Source organism: Colletotrichum gloeosporioides (genome assembly GCF_011800055.1).
Source record: "Colletotrichum gloeosporioides strain Lc1 chromosome Unknown consensus_27, whole genome shotgun sequence".
Lineage (NCBI taxonomy): Eukaryota > Fungi > Ascomycota > Sordariomycetes > Glomerellales > Glomerellaceae > Colletotrichum > Colletotrichum gloeosporioides.
In genome coordinates this window covers 1073122-1090696 of record NW_025544672.1, presented here as the reverse complement: position 1 = coordinate 1090696, position 17575 = coordinate 1073122, and the positions used below count along the sequence as shown (strand labels likewise).

At 51.1% G+C, this 17575-nt stretch overlaps 8 protein-coding genes across 8 annotated transcripts; 3 read left to right on the top strand and 5 right to left on the bottom strand.

The window, feature by feature from the left end:
- Positions 1–807: 807 nt before the first annotated feature.
- On the top strand, positions 808–2315 carry GCG54_00007694 (Non-reducing end alpha-L-arabinofuranosidase BoGH43B; the record flags this gene model as incomplete). Its single annotated transcript, XM_045407672.1, has 2 exons — positions 808–1206; positions 1266–2315. 2 exons carry the CDS (start codon positions 808–810, stop codon positions 2313–2315), a joined length of 1449 nt encoding a protein of 482 aa, XP_045267117.1.
- A 203-nt stretch (positions 2316–2518) lies between these two features.
- Positions 2519–3686, bottom strand: GCG54_00007693 (D-xylose 1-dehydrogenase (NADP(+)); the record flags this gene model as incomplete). The annotated part of the gene is made up of 2 exons (XM_045407671.1): positions 2519–3579; positions 3650–3686. 2 exons carry the CDS (start codon positions 3684–3686, stop codon positions 2519–2521), a joined length of 1098 nt encoding a protein of 365 aa, XP_045267116.1.
- A 507-nt stretch (positions 3687–4193) lies between these two features.
- On the top strand, positions 4194–5327 carry GCG54_00007692 (Inositol 2-dehydrogenase; the record flags this gene model as incomplete). The annotated part of the gene is made up of 2 exons (XM_045407670.1): positions 4194–4526; positions 4581–5327. 2 exons carry the CDS (start codon positions 4194–4196, stop codon positions 5325–5327), a joined length of 1080 nt encoding a protein of 359 aa, XP_045267115.1.
- A 386-nt stretch (positions 5328–5713) lies between these two features.
- Positions 5714–7443, bottom strand: GCG54_00007691 (uncharacterized protein; the record flags this gene model as incomplete). Its single annotated transcript, XM_045407669.1, has 6 exons — positions 5714–5722; positions 5757–5815; positions 5867–5983; positions 6039–6437; positions 6501–6714; positions 6781–7443. The coding sequence occupies 6 exons, from the start codon at positions 7441–7443 to the stop codon at positions 5714–5716; spliced, it is 1461 nt and encodes a 486-aa protein (XP_045267114.1).
- A 1697-nt stretch (positions 7444–9140) lies between these two features.
- GCG54_00007690 (uncharacterized protein) lies at positions 9141–10849 on the bottom strand (the record flags this gene model as incomplete). Its single annotated transcript, XM_045407668.1, has 3 exons — positions 9141–10275; positions 10367–10767; positions 10820–10849. 3 exons carry the CDS (start codon positions 10847–10849, stop codon positions 9141–9143), a joined length of 1566 nt encoding a protein of 521 aa, XP_045267113.1.
- Positions 10850–12010: 1161 nt separating this feature from the next.
- GCG54_00007689 (uncharacterized protein) lies at positions 12011–12363 on the top strand (the record flags this gene model as incomplete). The annotated part of the gene is made up of 2 exons (XM_045407667.1): positions 12011–12068; positions 12122–12363. The coding sequence occupies 2 exons, from the start codon at positions 12011–12013 to the stop codon at positions 12361–12363; spliced, it is 300 nt and encodes a 99-aa protein (XP_045267112.1).
- Positions 12364–12506: 143 nt separating this feature from the next.
- On the bottom strand, positions 12507–14113 carry GCG54_00007688 (putative succinate-semialdehyde dehydrogenase; the record flags this gene model as incomplete). The annotated part of the gene is made up of 3 exons (XM_045407666.1): positions 12507–13509; positions 13562–14037; positions 14090–14113. The coding sequence occupies 3 exons, from the start codon at positions 14111–14113 to the stop codon at positions 12507–12509; spliced, it is 1503 nt and encodes a 500-aa protein (XP_045267111.1).
- A 523-nt stretch (positions 14114–14636) lies between these two features.
- GCG54_00007687 (Cytochrome P450 monooygenase 1) lies at positions 14637–16427 on the bottom strand (the record flags this gene model as incomplete). Its single annotated transcript, XM_045407665.1, has 5 exons — positions 14637–15079; positions 15133–15735; positions 15788–15856; positions 15911–16010; positions 16062–16427. 5 exons carry the CDS (start codon positions 16425–16427, stop codon positions 14637–14639), a joined length of 1581 nt encoding a protein of 526 aa, XP_045267110.1.
- Between the last annotated feature and the right edge of the window lie 1148 nt (positions 16428–17575).

The following is a 17575-nucleotide window of genomic DNA, read 5'->3' as shown; positions in this document are numbered from 1 at the left end:
CCAATCCCGCGTAACCGTATCTCGCTCAATTCCACCCCGATTGATCGTATCCCGCAGGATGCCTTCTTTTCAGATCCAGGAGTGCGGGGAAGACAAGATCGACCAGGGTCTGATATGCTCATTTCGACATCTCCAGATTTACCCGTGAACGGAGAAGGCTCTGTGACGCTCTTCTTGAATTTTGCGGCCAGTCCCGTGAGGCTCGCAGAGGGAATCGAGCCATGAGCTCCAACTTTGCAATTGTCGCCAATGAGGAAGATCACCCAATGCATCGTCATGGTCAGCATCCGGACAAATGAGAGGGGAGCGTTTCTAACTCTTGGCAATCCAGTTTACCCAGGCACCTAAGTAGGTGCACTTACAGTACCTGGCGCTGTCTATGGATACAACACATAGGACTCCACGTTAGTTTTTGCCTAATTGGTCGAAATTTGCTTCAGCCAGAGGGCTTCGCTTGGGGTGCGACAGATTGTCATGAGATGGACTTCTCGTCGAGTGTCAACTCGGCCACTGCGATTTCAATGGGAAATATCACAGCAGCTCAGCCAAGTATAAAAAGGACAGCCGGCCGGTCATTCTCAGAGGATTATTAACCACACATCATCAGCAATCTAAAACTCCACCGCTTTCAGCATGCAGTTCAGAGCTTCCATCATCTTCTTTCTCGCAATGTTAGGCTTCGGCCGCATTGGGCTCGCTTTGGTCATGAGACAGGATAACACGTTTACGAATCCAATCCTATGGGCAGATCTTGCCGACCCGGAAGTTTTCCGAGTCAACGACACATACTAATATAGCGCCTCGACGATGCACTACTCTCCTGGCGCACCCTTGCTGAGATCCTACGACTTGGTCAACTGGGAGTTCGTATCTCATTCTGTTCCCGAGCTCCCAGGATCCCAATTCTCTCTCAACGGAACTGATCACGCAGCTTACGTCAAGGGAGTCTGGGCATCCTCCCTTGGGTATCGCCAGAGCAACGGTGTTTTCTACTGGTACGGCTGCATACAGGGAGAGGGCAAGACTCACATCTTCACTGCATCGAGCCCAGAAGGACCTTGGACACATCACGAACCGATCCCCACTTGCTACTATGATCTGGGGCTGCTGATAGACACCGATGACACCATGTACATCGCGTATGGAGCGGTAGACATCCATGTTGCTCAGTTGTCTCCCGATGGATTTTCGGAAGTTCGAAGCGAGGTACGCGGTCACTAATTCGAATTGCTGATCTTTAACAAACTGGCTGACAATTTCTGCAGGTGGTCTACACCGAGGATGCTCACAGGTACATCGAAGGATCGCGTTTTTACCATATTGATGGCAACTATTACATCTGGATTACCAAGCCAGGAGATGAACAACATGTGCTCAAGTCGACATCCGGTCCATGGGGTCCCTACGAGATCAAGGAGGTCATTGCTCAAATGAAAGCCCCCGTCGAAGGAGCCGGTGCTCCCCACCAAGGAGGTCTGATCTCCACAGAGAACGGTGACTGGCTTTACATGGCATTCATCGATGTGTATCCAGGTGGTAGCATACCAGTTCTTGCCCCCATCGAATGGGATGCCGAGGGCTGGCCGCAAGTAGTGACAGATGCAGATGGTGGCTGGGGTGTCAACTACCCTGCACCTATTCAGACTACAAAGACCGTCGAAGGAAGCGGTGCCTATGTGGACAAGTTTGAGGGAGACATACTGGGACCTCGTTGGGAGTGGAATCATAATCCAGATAACGACGCATGGAGCTTGAGCCCTGATGGACTGGTTCTGAACACAGCGACGGTTTGTGAGGGGCTGTACGGAGCCTCAAACACCCTCACGCAACGAATTCTCGGGCCGAAGAGCCAAGGAACCTTTCGCCTTGACATTTCTGGAATGATTGACGGGGACCAAGCTGGTGTCACGGCACTGCGACAAGATAGCGCGTACATCGGGATCCACAAGACCGATGGGGTGGCGCAACTTGTCTATGTTGATGGCATCAGCATGGATTCAGAGCAAGATTGGTTGACCACCTCCAATGGCTACGTCAAGGCAGAGGGTCCTGTGATCGAAGGTGCAGACCTGTGGCTACGGATCAAAGCCGACATTACGCCCTCAGTTTTGGGAGACTCAAGCAACATTCCGCGATATGCTTCTTTCTGGTACAGCGTTGATGGGCAAAACTTTGAACCGCTTGGGCCAGAGTATGCTCTCAACCCTGAGTGGTACTTCTTCATGGGTTACCGTTTTGGCGTCTTCAATTGGGCCAAGAAGAATTTGGGTGGAAGTCTATTGGTGAAGGAGTTTGCGCTGGAGATGTTGGATTAGTGCTTCAGGGTAAGCTCCAGTTCGCATCGAGGCGCTGTATCAACTCACATCGCTTGTTATACCTGCCTCTTGCAGAAAGACTGAAAGGAGGAAATTTAAGGCACTAATTCTTGAGTGCGGGTAGAAATCATAGAACGAAGTTGAACTATATACAATCTCTATTCGGCAACGTCTACTTCTAAACATGATGATATGACGATCTATCATTGCTCAGAGTCTTGGGGATAAATCGTTCCTCCCTGTCGCCTAATCTCGTCCATGATTTCCATAACACGTATGGTCTCTGACCAAGGCATGACCGAACTTTCAAGCTTTCCGGATAAAACGTCCAACGCAGCGTTATCGGCTTCCCAATAGTAGCCACGTCCAACTGGCTTGTAGTCGTGCGTCTTTGCAATATCTCTCTTCACGATGCCTGCATTCTGGTCCCTCCAGAACTTTTCGTAGACAGTGAAAGACTCAGGATCGGAAGGAACCGTTCCATGGACTTCAACAGTGCCATTGGTTCCCTGGATTCTGGCTATGACATCCGGATTGCCTGTTGCCATTGTTGTGGATGTGATCACGCCTTGCCTTCCTGTTGACGGGTACTGAAGGATCACGCTGGTCGTCACTTCAACCTCGCCCCAATGTGTTTGAGCGGCGAGAATCTTGGGCGTCTCTGAAGTGGCTGGGGTTCCTGCATCCAAACCAAGAATAGCCCAGGTCAAGGTGTAAATTCCAAGATCAAGCAGTGAGCCAGCACCGAGACGAGGTTGCTTGTATCTGGATCCGTCTGGTAGATTGGGGATGTCCATCTCCAAGCCGAACTCGGAGTACACCCTAAACACATCGCCAATGATCTTCTCCTTATGCAACATACGCTGCAGATCCTGAACAAGCGGACGGTGGCGGAGCCACATTGCTTCAGCAACATAAACGCCCTTCTCTTTGGCAAAGGCGAACACTTCCTTCGCATCTCGGGCATTCAAGGTGAAGGCCTTCTCGCAAAGGACGGGCTTTCCCGCCGCAATCGCATCCAGGCAGTTTTGTTTGTGAAAGGCATGTGGGGTTCCGATGTAGAGAATATCCACGTTCGGATCCGCGTAGACTTCGTTGTAAGACCCGTAGATAGTGGGGTTACTTGAGGGGCAATACTGCTTCGCAAAGTCATTTCCCTTCTCGACAGAGGAGCTGCCAATTGCTTGCACAATATGCTTGACCTTCGCATCTGGTCGGGAGATCAAAAGATCCTCCACAAACCATGACGAGATCATCCCCGTCGCTGTGACCTTTTAGCTAGTCTGTCAAACAACGCAAGCTTGGCGCCATGCGGGGACGGGGGAAGATCTCACCAACAATTCCCCAACGAATCGCTGGTAATTCCGACATTGTGATGTGATTGGCTAAGACGAAGAACGTCAGACTGTACTAGTACGAGGTCGCGTGAGAGAGAAATGCACCTTGTTCAAATAATCCAGAATAATTCGGCGGATGAGGACTCAGCCAGTTCCACGGAATTCAATGACCGAAGACCCATCTTATATAGTCTCCGTAGACTGAGGTGGCCGCCCCGGCCCTGCTGACGTCGGTGTTCGGAATGTCCCCCGCAATGACGGTCGGCGATTCGACAATCGAGGTATTACAAAATGGGAGCATTTTCGCCGGTTCTCCCTGCATTCGTCTGAAATAGTAATGAATCCCGCGGGTTATTGCAGACACCCAACGGGACTTTGGTCGTGGTCATAAAAGACTTCTCGTGCACTCTTTAAGCGAGGCGTCGACAGCTTTGCTCTTTCATCGATTCAGCATTCTCACGCACACGTCATTCATTAAACGACTTGCTGCACCAGAAGCTGACCACCCTCATCTAACTCTCAAAAAAAACGAGCTCCGACGATGGCCTCCCAACACAAGATCCTCAACGTCGGAGTCGTTGGCATTGGTCGCATGGGTCAACGTCATGCCATGAACCTTTTGCGACTAGTCCCACGAGCTAAGCTTCTCTGCGCTTGCTCCCCTGCAAAAGCTGATCTCGATTGGGCTGCTGTCAATCTCGAGCCTCACGGAGTGAAGGTGTACAGCACTTTCGAAGAAATGATTGAGACCCCTGGACTCGAGGCTGTAATCATTTCATCTATCACAGCGCTTCACATGCCCCAGACCATTGCGGCATTTAAGAAAGGCATCCATGTTCTGTGCGAAAAGCCAATCTGCAACTCTGTCCCAGAGGTAAATCTTTCACCGTCTGCATCAGATGAACCACAAATGCTAATTCCGATGAAGCTTGAGGACTTGTGTCGGCTTGTTGAATCCAAGCCCGAAACAAAAGTAATGGTTGCATTCTCCCGTCGCTTCGACGACAGTTATCAGGATGCCCTTTCCAAGATCAAGGAAGGAACAATCGGAAGGCCATTCGTCTTCAGATCCCATGGCATTGAGAAAGGGGACCAGAGTCCGTTCTTCATTCAGTATCTTGCCAACTCCGGCGGCATCTACTACGACACTGCAATTCACGACATCGACTTGTCGCTGATGTTCCTTGGCGAGGACTCAGTGCCGAAGTCTGTGTCAGCTATCGGTACAGCCGACATCTTCCCAGGTCTCAAAAAGACTGGAGATGCCGACAACGCCATTGGGCTGTGCGAGTATTGGGATGGGAAGATCGCCCATTTTTACCATTCAAGGAGTTCTGCCGTCGGATACGACAATGTCACAGAGATATTTGGCACCGAGGGCAAGTTGACGGTCAACGCGACCCCAAGGAAGAATCGTGTGGAGATCGCTGCGAGTGATGGATTTGTCAAAGTCGAGCCGACGCCTTCATGGTATGACAGGTACATCTCGGCTTTTGTGGTGGAGGCAAACGCATTTGTGGACGCAGTTCTTGACGGGAAGGACATGCCTATCCCGCTAAGATCAGCCGTTACGTCTTTGCGGATAGCTGCGGGCCTGCAAGAGAGTCTACGGACGGGACAGAAAATATACTTCAATCGCCAGGGCATTGCTACAGGACCTACTCCGCAACTGTAGAGGTCTCAAATAGAATAGAAATGGGCCATATACATGCGAAACTACCATCTAATGTCGGATGGAAACTTCTTTCAATTTAATTGGAAGTTCGACTAGCTTCTGACTACCTAATTGATGAGAATGAGGTGATGCACCGGTAAGGTTTCACTCGCTATCATTGACACTGAATGTTACATCGATTTGACGATTTGTATTCCAGACTACCTAAGTGACCAATACAAATGGTGGCTCATTTCCTGACCACATATCCTCTGCTTTCTTGACTCTGCCAGATTTGCGACGTGTATCGTAGTACAAGTCTGCGATACTCAAGGCCGAGGAGGCAAGATTGTCTCGAAAAGCTGTAAGTGTACAAAGGATTAGTCCAAACGTCCACGTCAAAGAGATCATCCGGTCTGCAGGTGGATGCGAGAAGTCAGCTCTACGTACCCAGAGGTTAAGCTCCCTCTTGTTCTTTCGAAGCTCGTAGTACTTCTGATCAAGTTTATCTGATACTTCTTAGTGCATTTTCAACATGAGAACCCAGAGGGAAAACTAACCAGAGGTAACGTGAAGAAGGTCCTTGTATTTCTTCTCCTTGCTGATGTTCTGAAGGCCGTCGAGGAACAGCGCAGCCTTGGCGTCATCTCCAACCTGGTTGACGAGAAATCTGACAACTAGCAAGTATGTCAGTAACCTGTCATGCAATAACCCAAATAGGACTCGACTCACAGTCGGGGGAATAATATGCAGCAGAGCATTTCTGGCTGCAGGTAGAAATTCCATTCGCAAAGGTGTTCTGGTCTTCTTCGTTCGGTTCGCCGTCCGTGATAGTGATAATGAGAGGTGGTCGCTTAAAGTCCTCCTCCTTGTCGAGGACATCGTATACAAACGGCTTGAGGATCTTTTCGTTGAGACCTGTGCCGAGCTTGGTGGATCCACTGGGCTTGAAGTTGAACTTGGCGCGGATATCGCTGCCCCGGACATTGTCGAGACCCCCATCATTCCTGTTCAGGAAGCGAATGTGCACACCCATGTTCTCAGGCGCAAACGAGTTCATGAGCACGCCAATGTCGTCAACAAGATCGGTCTGGGCGGTCCATCGATTTCCCTCCATGGATCCACTGTCATCTGTTCGCAACATCTTCATCAGCGAATACTCATCAGGTTACCTCTTACGTCAAGAAAGCCTACCGCAGTAAAGAATCGGCTGGTACAAGGCACAGCGCAGCTTCTCGTTGAACTCGCCCGGATCCTCGGTCTTCGTGCCGGCATCTTTTTGTCTCTCCCATGCTTCGTCCGCAATGTCATCGATCAACGGATGGTCCGGTGGGTATGTGTCGTCGAGACCCATATCTTTGATGATCTTCCTGATTGAGTCTACACAGTCCTGGTAGGAGCTTGGCAACTGTGGCTTCTTCAACAAACGTTAGTCCATTCGTCAGAGCAAGCTGGAAGGTGCATATGCGCTCACCTGAGGCTTGTCCCCAGGATTGGTTCTACCAATTTCATTGTTGATCTGCTTGAAGGCTGCAGCAAGAGCATCCTTGAGGGTCTTCCAGGGCTTGCAGTATGCGAACAGCAAAAGGACCGCGGAGATGATGAATTTGGCCAGCGCAGGTCCGATTGAGCCCTGGTTCTCCGGATCCTCAAGAGGCGCGCCGATCGAAGGGCTAATGAGGCCGTTGGCAATGTCTTTGGCCGTTTCTCCGTTGCTGTTCTTGACAGTTTCCGAAGCTCCCGCTTTCTTCAAAGCATCAATGATCCGAGGGTCTGCCTGGTTTCGGAGTGCCGTCATGAGCGGGGTGTCGTTGGGTCTACGCCCCTCTCGCGCGTTTCTGTCAACGGACTCGTCCTTGAGAATGATCTTGACAACTTCAAAGGCATTCTCCTTAGCAGTGACGGCCATATGAAGGAGAGACTGGTCTTTGTATCGTGCTCTGGGGTCCGCCTTGCTGCCGATAAGGCGCCGGATGTTGGTGAGGTTGCCCAACATGACTGCCCAGGCAAGTGCGCTGTAACCATCCGGGGCATCGTCGATTTGAAAAGAAGGGTCGCTGCGGGCCTTCCGCAGGTCACCACGGGTTATTTCCTCATTCCGCTTCACCCTCTCATGGATGCTGCCTCCGATGGACATGATGGGCAGCGGAATTGATGGATAGGAAGAAATGGCGGATATGTCGATATATCTGATATGGTCATGGAAACTTCCAATCTCGTTGCCACAATGCTTTTACAGCTCTGGGTAAGGCTTCTGACTTTATATTTGCGATCAGTGTTGCACTGCGTCTACCCATCGCCCATGGATTTCCACCGCAACAAGCGATACACAAGTGAACCAAACAGATGATTCCACAGGTTCAGCTTGCTCGGAATCTATTCCGAATCAAATGCCCCAACTCCATTGGACTTACTGTGAACGAGCATGGAATCACGTAACGTACTTTCGTAAATAGTATGCGGACTGTTCATAGTCTCATCCATGTCTTTACCGGTCATAGCTTTCAGATCTGAGACAAGATCTACTGCAGGTAAGCATTGAGAGGCCCAAGGAACAGCAATTTACCGAAAAGAGTATCAAGAATCTCCCACTCCGTGCCATCCATTCCTAATGCAAAGATAGGGTACTATCGTGCGGCCTTTTCATGCGTCTCGGGACGTAGGCAAAACCGCGGCTGAGACAGCTTTCAGCCAGGTTCCAGAGATCTTATGTCTAGCTATATGATAATGACGCCACGGAAACCTATCTCTACTACAATTCGTGCCCATTAGCGGTATTCGAAAACGTCCGGGTGGGACTCTAGAGAAAGGCTAAAGAGGGAACAAGATGCACTTGTTCTGGAAGCGAGACAGTAAATCTCATGGAAGCGTCATCCTAATCAACACCTTTCCAAGGGCGGTTAAGACATCGGAAAACTTACTATGCGTCTCAAAGCGCGGGGAGGTCGGGCATGGGTTTACCTTGTGGCCGCTTTAAACTGTGTTGCTGAGAGCTTTCCTGGCGCACACAAGTACCCCGAGGATAACTTGGCAGCGGGGAAGTGAGACTAGCGGCTGTTGCGCTCAAACGACTCGGACCGCGCCGAAGGTGGTACTATGCCGTTTTTCCCGAGGTGGTGGGAGCACCCATGACATCACAATGAGAGACATTATCTCGGACAAACGAATATTGTGCCCGGGGTTTTGAGATCAGCTAGAAAGAGAATCCGCAAGCAGACGATTGCATGAAGTTCAGGCTATTATGGCCTCAAAGTGCCTCCGTCGCTGTTCATTCATAGCTTGGAGGCTAGCTAGACATTCAAACACCGTTCTTTAAGTAAGATATACCAACGCCAGATACTGTCACGAGCAATATGTGACATTTGATTCCATTTTTTTCCAAGACAGTAGTACCATCCCCAACGGCCGTAGCTAGGTCTGGCAGTTGTGTCTCAGATGATCTCAGTCCGAAGGTGGTGATTACGGAAACGGCAAGACACATGAATTAATGAACCACATACCTGCAAAATCCCCCGTTTTCTTCGAAAATGAGCACCGTTTCTACATTGAGTTACGGAGTTTCCCAAACGCGAAAAACGGTGTGTCTTGCGGGGCAAGGCACCACTTACAACCCTTTCACATTTTTGATAATTCGTTTCTGTCGAATACTTAAAATTCTACGTTAATTTGAAGTCTGGTATTCGTGATTCGCAATCTCTACTGGGCTTCCAACGATGGTCCTGCAGAAACCATGTTACAAGCGAGACATTGGGCAGGAAGTAATTTGTTTCTGGCAGAGCTATTTCTTTTATTTCGCCACTTGCTCTTCAACTGCATTCAACTTCAGGTATGGATTCAGTTGCCTGGTTCCCAGCTCGTCTCTGTATCATAATCATCACCCCACTCAGAATCTGAACCGAGTGTGGAGACCGGATAGTGACTGTAGTATGCCTCACTACCACCCCTGTTACTAAGCTTTCTATCCACCATGTGTAAATGATGCCTGTCATGATTTTCTTGATCATCCTCTGTCCAGATATCATTCCAGTTCTCCCACGGTCTGCTATTATGTTGATGCCGCGCATGGTTGGTGAAGTAAGTCAACTGGGAGGCGCGAAAAAGCTCCAGGTCGGGGCACTGTGTCCGCAGAAAGACAAAGACTTTGTCCCAGTTACCACCGTCTCCGTACACCTTGATGTCCTCAAGAGAAATCCGCCGGGCTACAGGTGGCAGCTTGGTTTCATTTGCGGGTGCGACTGCCAAGAGCTTCAAGATCGACTGTACGTTCGTCCAGATACGGTGAAGTGCGAGGTCTACCAAACCCCTATATCCAGGTTGTGGGCTCCATCGGAGTCGATCAAGTTCAAGATAGTGTGACGCGATGATGGCCAGTGATTCAAGCCTTTGGCAGGATCCAACGAATGCCCAAAGGGCATCCTGATGCTCTCTGTTGGGATACTCAACTTGAATGTTGCTTGGAGCATAACCGGTTCCAGCAATGTCCGTGAAGTCTCCGTCGTTGTAGTCATCGCCATCGGATATCATCTGCCAGTCGCTCCCACCTGGCCCCGTTTCATCGACAATGACTAAGCGGAGTTTCCGCAGTTGATTGCGGGCATCTTGAGATAGCGCGTTTGTAATTTCTCCAACATACCATGTGCTGGGAATCAACAGACTGAGGTCCGTGAGGTGATTGAGTGCCGTAGCTCTCAGTCCATATTGAATGGTCATGACGAATTCGTTCATTCCCTCCATATCATAGCAATTGGCCCGCAAGTTCTCTCGACTGTAAGCGCCCATAACGCTTGCGGTGAATTGCTCGACACGATTGAGTGAGTCGAAAAGACGGCGGATCACGGTATGTTCATCCGTTTTGTCATAATGCAACTGCGGGTCTGCTCGCAATCCACGTTTGCCATAAGAGCTGGGAGAATCAACATAGCTAGAGTTTAGGACAATGTAGTTTGGGTCCACATCTTGGCCTACAAACCTATACACATTCTCTCGGGTCAGCTATTGTCTCCACAAGACTGTATCAAACTCGGGTTAAACAAGCTTAATGGAGAGGATGGCCGCCTTACTCTTGCCAATCAAAGGAGTAGAGTCGCGAGAAAGAATTCAAGTCGTGCATGTCCTCAAGGTTCAGACTTCTCACGCAACTGCTCAGACTAGCATTTTGATCGCCACAACAGGCTGCAATACGTTTGATCAGGTCGGGGTCATCAAGACGAATGTGCCACCAAAGATGCCTCCGAAAGAGCCTGTTAGCAGAGCGATTCCACTGGCGGGATACAAGGCGCAAATTTGACAAGGCCTGAAGGTCTAGATCCGTACGAAAGAAGGTCGATTCGTACGGCTCGTTCTCCCCACCGTAGAATACCGCTGTGGAGTCCCGGCCGCCCGTGAAGTTAACCCACTCATCGAGGTCACGGACCTCATGAAAGGTCTGGACTCTGGCTACTGAAACATATTGGTCGACGATCTATGGCAGTTAGCAGCTTCTCATTTTCATTCAGCCGGGAGCTGGTGCCTACTTGGTCGATGATCTCTGGGGGAAGAGGCATTTTTGCGATGGTTTCTTACCAAGTTGGGAGACAGGATAAGCAGCGAAGGGTGATTTCAATTGGCGAGCCGCTGCTTCCAAGGCCCGAGCGCATCGAACCTAGTGCGGCACGGTGGCTGCAGGCAACAGCCACAGAGTCCGTCGGTGGCTGTAAGCCACAGCCACAGCGTCCATTGAGTGTGCGTGTCTGGGAATTCCTTCAGCGGAAGACGACGTTATCCAGTGATGGCTTGCTATGCAATGGCTTCGTGTTCCCAAGGTTTTCGTCCATGTCGCCTATGATCCCTACTAGCCGACTAAAATTTCGCAAAGTTTCTGTTGCATTTTAGGCGCGGCAAAGAGGGTTGCAATCGGTTGTAATCAAGAACGGGAGACACAGGACGATTGAAATAAATCTCTCTCGTCGCTCTGATGGAAATATCGCAAAGCTTCAAACGGTGGAATAACATAAAAATCTCTCTGTTCGATGCAAGTGTTCCAGATTGCAGGAAGGTTCCTTGGTTTTTCAAATAATCGTTCCTAGTAAACCCACGACTTTGGACGGTGTTTGAGACATGACGTCGCCGCGATCCGGGCTCGATTGGGGCCACACAGTCCGATGTGAAGTCGTACAACGCCGAATTGCTTCTGGACGGGAGATGCGGCTCGATCGTGGAACTTTTCTTTACTTTAAATAGCCTGTCTACGATATCAATGGCACTATTATCTCTCGCTTACCTTCATGAATGCCGACGTGAACCCAATTCCGCAGGCACGTTCGCTAGACCCCTGTCCTGGGGTATCCTCGTCTCAACTCGCATAATTTTTGTCGGATGATAGACCAGGACCAGGTATTCACACGATGCATGATCGACGGCTCAGAAGTGACATCGATCCGAGACACACGGTTGTCAACGTCTCACGGCTTGACTGTTCCGAACAAAAAATGAGTATCAAGTACCGAGCCTCTTTAGTCGCCCACATCCCCGGATTCCCCCAGAATGTTGGTTGCTTAGCTGTTGTATTTCATGGCGTTCTTTCAAAACTTGGGCGAGTAACTTGCTGTCGTTTTGGAAAGTTGACCGCGACACTAAACACTGTCTTCAGACCGTCGTGTCCAAGAGTCCGCCACGCCCAATAGCCAAATTTCACAGAGTGAAAGTCCTCAATTCAAACCGAAGGCATGCGTCTATCCTATCTTGCCTGTGTCGCCACGCTTGCAGCGGAGGCCGTTATTGCAGGTATGAACACACTGAGCCCAATCATGTGTTGCTTTTTCAAAAGGCTAACCAAGACGCAGCACCAATGAAGGCCGAAGCACTCCCTCTAACGTTACTTCCCAAAGAGTTCGCCGACTACGCAAACCGAAATCAGCCATCAGCGCAACAACTCGCTGCGAACGGTCGGGTATGCGGGCTTGGTGCCCAACAAGGCGTGTGCGACAACGGACGATGCGGTACCTTCGTCGCTCCGACCGGGTTTACAATAATTCGTGGTGCGGAATCACAATGTGGAGCGGCTACCAAAAAGGCGTAATAATCGAGGGGAGAGTGGCGGCGGCACAATATTTTGAAGTCGCGTAATATCATCATTTCGGTTGTATCTATTCCGAACGGACATATCATAGGCATTAGATGAACCCAGGCATCAATCCAACAGTTTTCAATATCCAGACAGGTTTAGTAGTGGTCCTCCAAGGTCATTGTCACTGTCTTCGAGACCAGATACTCCTCGATTGCGACATCCTTTCCGGACTCCTTGCCGTACCCTGACAACTTCATTCCGCCGAACGGAGACTCGGCTGCCGACGAGTTGCCGGTATTCATCCCGATCATCCCCGCGTCGAGGTTCTCCATGAGACGCCAGGTCCGGTCCATGTTCTTGGTGAAGAAGTAACTGGCGAGACCCATGCTGGTGTCGTTTGCCCACTTCACCACCTCGTCCTCGGTATCGAAGCTGTAAACTCCAAGGACCGGCGCAAATGTCTCTTCCCGGCTGATCAGCATCGACTGCCTCATGTCGCGCAGAATGGTAGGCTCGTGAAAGTAGCCGGCCTCGAGGCCCACTTCGGTGCCCGCTTTGCCGCCCAGCACCACCTTGGCGCCGGCCTGAACAGCATCCTTGACGTGAGCCTGGGCCTTGGGAATTGCCCGGGGTGTCGTCAGAGGTCCCATTGTCGTGCCGTCCTTTGCTCCGTGGCCCATCTTGATGGTCTTGGTGCGCTCAACCAGCTTGTCCAAGAACTCCTCGTATATCTTGGCTTGTACGTAGACTCTGTTCGCCGTGATGCATGCCTGCCCTGCGTGTCTCCACTTCAGCGCAAGCAATGCTTCCAGGGCCTGTTCCTGGTTGCAGTCGTCAAAGATGATAAATGGGCAGTTCCCTCCAAGCTCCAGGGTGACTTTCTTGAGGCCCTCGGAGCAATGCTTGGCAATAAGACTCCCAATGGCGGTAGAGCCGGTGAACGACACTTTCTTGGTCAGAGGGTGTTTGCATAGGGCTTCAGCCACCTCGGGTGTGTTCTCGAGCGATGTTGTGATGACGTTGAAAACACCAGGACCGAATCCGGCTTGCGTCGCCAGGTTCGCGAGGATGAGGCAGGTGAGTGGCGTCTCTGGAGATGGCTTCGCAATCATTGTACAACCGGCAGCGAAGGCAGCTCCGGCTTTGCGTAGGATCATGCTGACACCTCCCGTAAGCGCAAGGCCTGAATCATCACAATGGATCTACTCACGCAATGGGGAAGTTCCATGGAACCAAAGCAACCGTCACACCAATTGGCTGTTTCACAACCAAGACCCTCCTGTTAGGCGCAGATGGAGTTGAAATGTTCCCGCGGATGCGTTCAGCCTCCCCAGCGAACCACCAGGTGAATCCCAGCGCATAGTCAAGCTCTCCCTGCGCCTCCGCCAGAGGCTTTCCAGACTCGTGAGTCAGTACCGTGGCGATGTCATCGCGGTTTTCCCGAATCAATCGGTCCCACTCTAAGAGCTTTTTCGCTCTTGATCGCGGGTTCTCGTAGCGATATTTCTGAAAGGCCTCGTGCGATGACTTCACCACTGCGTCGATGTCGGACTTGTTGAAATCGGGACTGGAGGCGAAGACCTTGCCTGTTCCCGGATCCTCGATATCGAATGTTTTCCCTGATGATGCCTTCGTCCAGGTGCCGTTGACATATGCATCTGTCTTCAGCAGATCTGAGTTTGATAGCTTGAACACTCATGTCAGCGCAACCTTAGCATCCGGTAATCCTCGGTCTTACTTTGAAAGGTAAATTCTGAGCCATGTTGACGGTCGTCAATATCGAGTTATCTTAAGTTGAATGCACCAAAAGCAAATACACGTCCTGCAATGCGGTCGTCTAATTTGACTTAAAAAGGCCATGCAGCCGATTGTTATATAGCCGATATGAACTTCACCCCCTCAACCCCGCATTCGAAGAACCGTCGCACAACGCCTCCGATGACGACACATCCAATGAGCTATACAAAACTTAACCAATGGCGGCGTCTATCAATCATTGATTGACGCTCCTTGGGGTAGGTCTTGATTAGGCCAATGGCAATTCACCAAACTCGTCTTCGTTCGGAAAACCTTGTCCGCCACAACCGATCGGTCGGTCCCGATCGACTCTTGCTCCCCACACGAATTATCCAGCACCGAGGAAATAACGTTGACAATAATTGAATAAATGACCTTCGAGCTCCTTCCGCGAGAAGCACTCGCCAACACAACAGGATTTCCTAACGCTATGCCATATTCTAAACTACAGCGCTCTATCCATGGAAGTTGCCCTATCTTGCGTGCATTCAAAACTTCATATCAACTTCCTCCTCGCGTCTTCTGATCTCCAGCTCCAGCATCGGGTTCAGGACCGGGTTGATGCCAAAGTCAACGATCGAAGTATTGGCACCGGCAGGCAGTCTCCACTCATACTGCAGCAAGATGTGGACCAGCGCGATTTTGATCTCGTTGGCGGCGAAGAATCGCCCGGGGCAAGCATGCTTTCCGTGACCGAAGCCGAGGTGCTCCGGGGCTGTGGAGACAAGCTGTGATACGTTCTCCTTGCCAGGCTGCTCACGCATACGGAGGAAGCGGTAGCCATCCCACTTCTCGGGGTTCTCGTAGACGTTTGCATCGAAGAGTGCGTGCGAGGAGACAGAGACGGAGGTGCCTTTGGGGATAAATGTGCCATCGGAGAGAGTCACATCGCCGACAGCGACGCGCTGCATGCTAGCTGTATTGGTCATGGCTGATTAGCTGATGGTGTCTCTATGTGTGAGGTTGTAGGGCGTGTTAGCGTACCAAGCTGCAAAGGCTTCATGCGCTGGCTTTCCTTGACAACACTGTCAAGGAGCTTCATGCTGTACAGAGAAGTCTTCTTCCACCCACCCGCGCTCAACACATCAATGATCTCATTCCTCAGGGGCTCGATGATTTCGGGGTTGCGGGCAATGTCGACAAGGACCTGGCCCAAGAGGTCAGTGGTAGTGTGGATAGCCACAGTCGAGAAAAACAGCTGAGAAATAGCCGGGTCGTAGTGGTTGCCCTTCGAAGCGGCCTCGAACCAATCGATTGCATCATTAAACTCTGGCGGCGTGCGGCCATCCGCGATAGCGGCGGCCTTAAGTGCGCGACGCTTCTCAATGATAGGCTTGATAATTTCTGTGGCCTCGACGATTTGAGAGCGAGCCTTTTGGCAGCCGGGCATGAACCAGTGGACAATGGGGCGCATGAATCGGGGCCATTCGCGGAGACGGTCAGCTGCAGAGAAGCCGTTCATGGTATACTCTTTCGTGATAGTAAGCCATTCTTCGTTTCTGCACAGCTCTGTTCCCAAGAAGACGCGAGACGAGATTCGGGCGATGAAGTGAAGGATCGTGGGGCGCATGGGGATCGCATGCCATTCTGCTTAGTGTCAGTCATGTTGCTATTTTTGTCTATATCAGAAACAGCATACCCTTGCTGTCGGTGAAGATATCTTTTAGAGCCAGCGAGGTTTCGTCGGCGAGGGGCTCAGTGACCTTTGCTATTCGAGACTTGTCAGTGTCAATCATACTGATCGTCGGTTGGAAAGGCTTACCAAGTGCCTTGGTCAGGTCCTTATTGATAACTATCAACGTGATGCTGTCACGAGTTCCCTCGCGGAAGGCGTCAAAGCCCGGGGTCGTGGTCTGAAAGAACTGTTGAGGTCAGCACGCAGACCGGCACGAGAAGCATTCAGTGAGGCTCACCTCCGCAGCGAATTGGGTGAAGCTCAGGTGAGCATGATTTCGAATTTCGTTGGCCATAGACGGAGGCAACACGATGGTCTCGCCCATGTCGCTAACTAATCGGACCGGCTTGTTGGGGTTGGTCTTGAACCATGAGTACATCATCTCCCTGGCGCCGGCCAGGTAGCGCTGCTTGGGCCGGCTGTCAGTGAGCTCAAACTTTCCCTTGGGGTTGATTGAGGGCGTGTTCATCTTGGAACCCTGCATAGAGTACGCAAAGATGATGACCAGGATGGTGGTCAAAAAGTATGACAAGGGCTTCGCGGATCCATCGAGAGTGAGCTTCGCGTCTCCCAAGGGAGAGCGAATAGTGTCGGTTGCATCCATCAGTGGAGGGTCGTCGTTTGGTAGGGCTGTTAGAGGATGAGGAACTCTGAATGACAACTTATCCATTTATGTGTCTGGGGATGTTGACGGGAATGGACTTATGTATGTTTCCATAGAAAATGTTGTCACCGCCTAAGGCTCTCGGGTTCTGCTTTCGATACTACCCTTGCTCAGGAGCATGGATTCTACGGACTGCTTCTCTTGCCGTCCACCTTCGGTCGGATGCTTAGCATCACCCCGTAAACGTGCGTGGACCCTTGGCCCGAGAGCGAAGGCAGGGTCACGACGTGGTTGGGGCTGCGGGGATGAGGGGGCTGTAGGTCACACAAGCCCATAGGTCTACAGATTCTAGATACATGTGCGAGAATTTACCGCGGACCCATACAGCCTCCATTTGGAAAGAGACCGCCATTGTACATACGAAAAGTCATGTCAAGCCTTGCCGGCTCTCGTGACAAGATCATTCTCAGATGTCTTAGTCCTGGGTCAACTGGCACAGCTTCCGTCAAGACTCTGTTACCGGTAGCGCGGAGAGGGATCCGATCGACAGTGACAGTTGTAGTTCGGATCGTGTTGCGGTGAACACTCCAGCCAGCGTACACACCCTCAGGAGATGCACTGACAACGCCTTTGACCAGGAGATGGGTGTGCTCGTCTTTCGGCAACTCTTACCGCCAGCCCCATGACTGCACGTAATCCGAGGGCAACCATTTGTCCGCAGACTCACACAAAATACGAAAAAGCTCATGCATGACGTCTGCAACCCTTTCTACGCGATTCACAATGCTCAAGGCCGACACGCGTTAGCTCCCCTAGCGCCCATCGGGCCTCCACACGGGATCTCCCCTCCGCCAAGCCGCAGCGAGCCTCAACCTCACAGGCTCGAGGATGGATGCTTGCTTGATTCTGAGCCAATCCTTCCGGTGAATGTGGTGCCTTTTAGCGGGGCGACCGGGCCGCCGATCGCTGTTGTCTCAGAGGTTCATTCACGATGCCGAGCCTGTTCATGTTGTGCGGAGGAACTCCGTCCAAAACCTAGGACCGCAACACCCGCTTAATAAGCGGTTGGTCCGGGTGTGATTGGCGTGCCGGATAAGTTTCCGAATATTCCCTGGTCGTTTCTTCTTTTGAGATGGGCTTTGATGGAG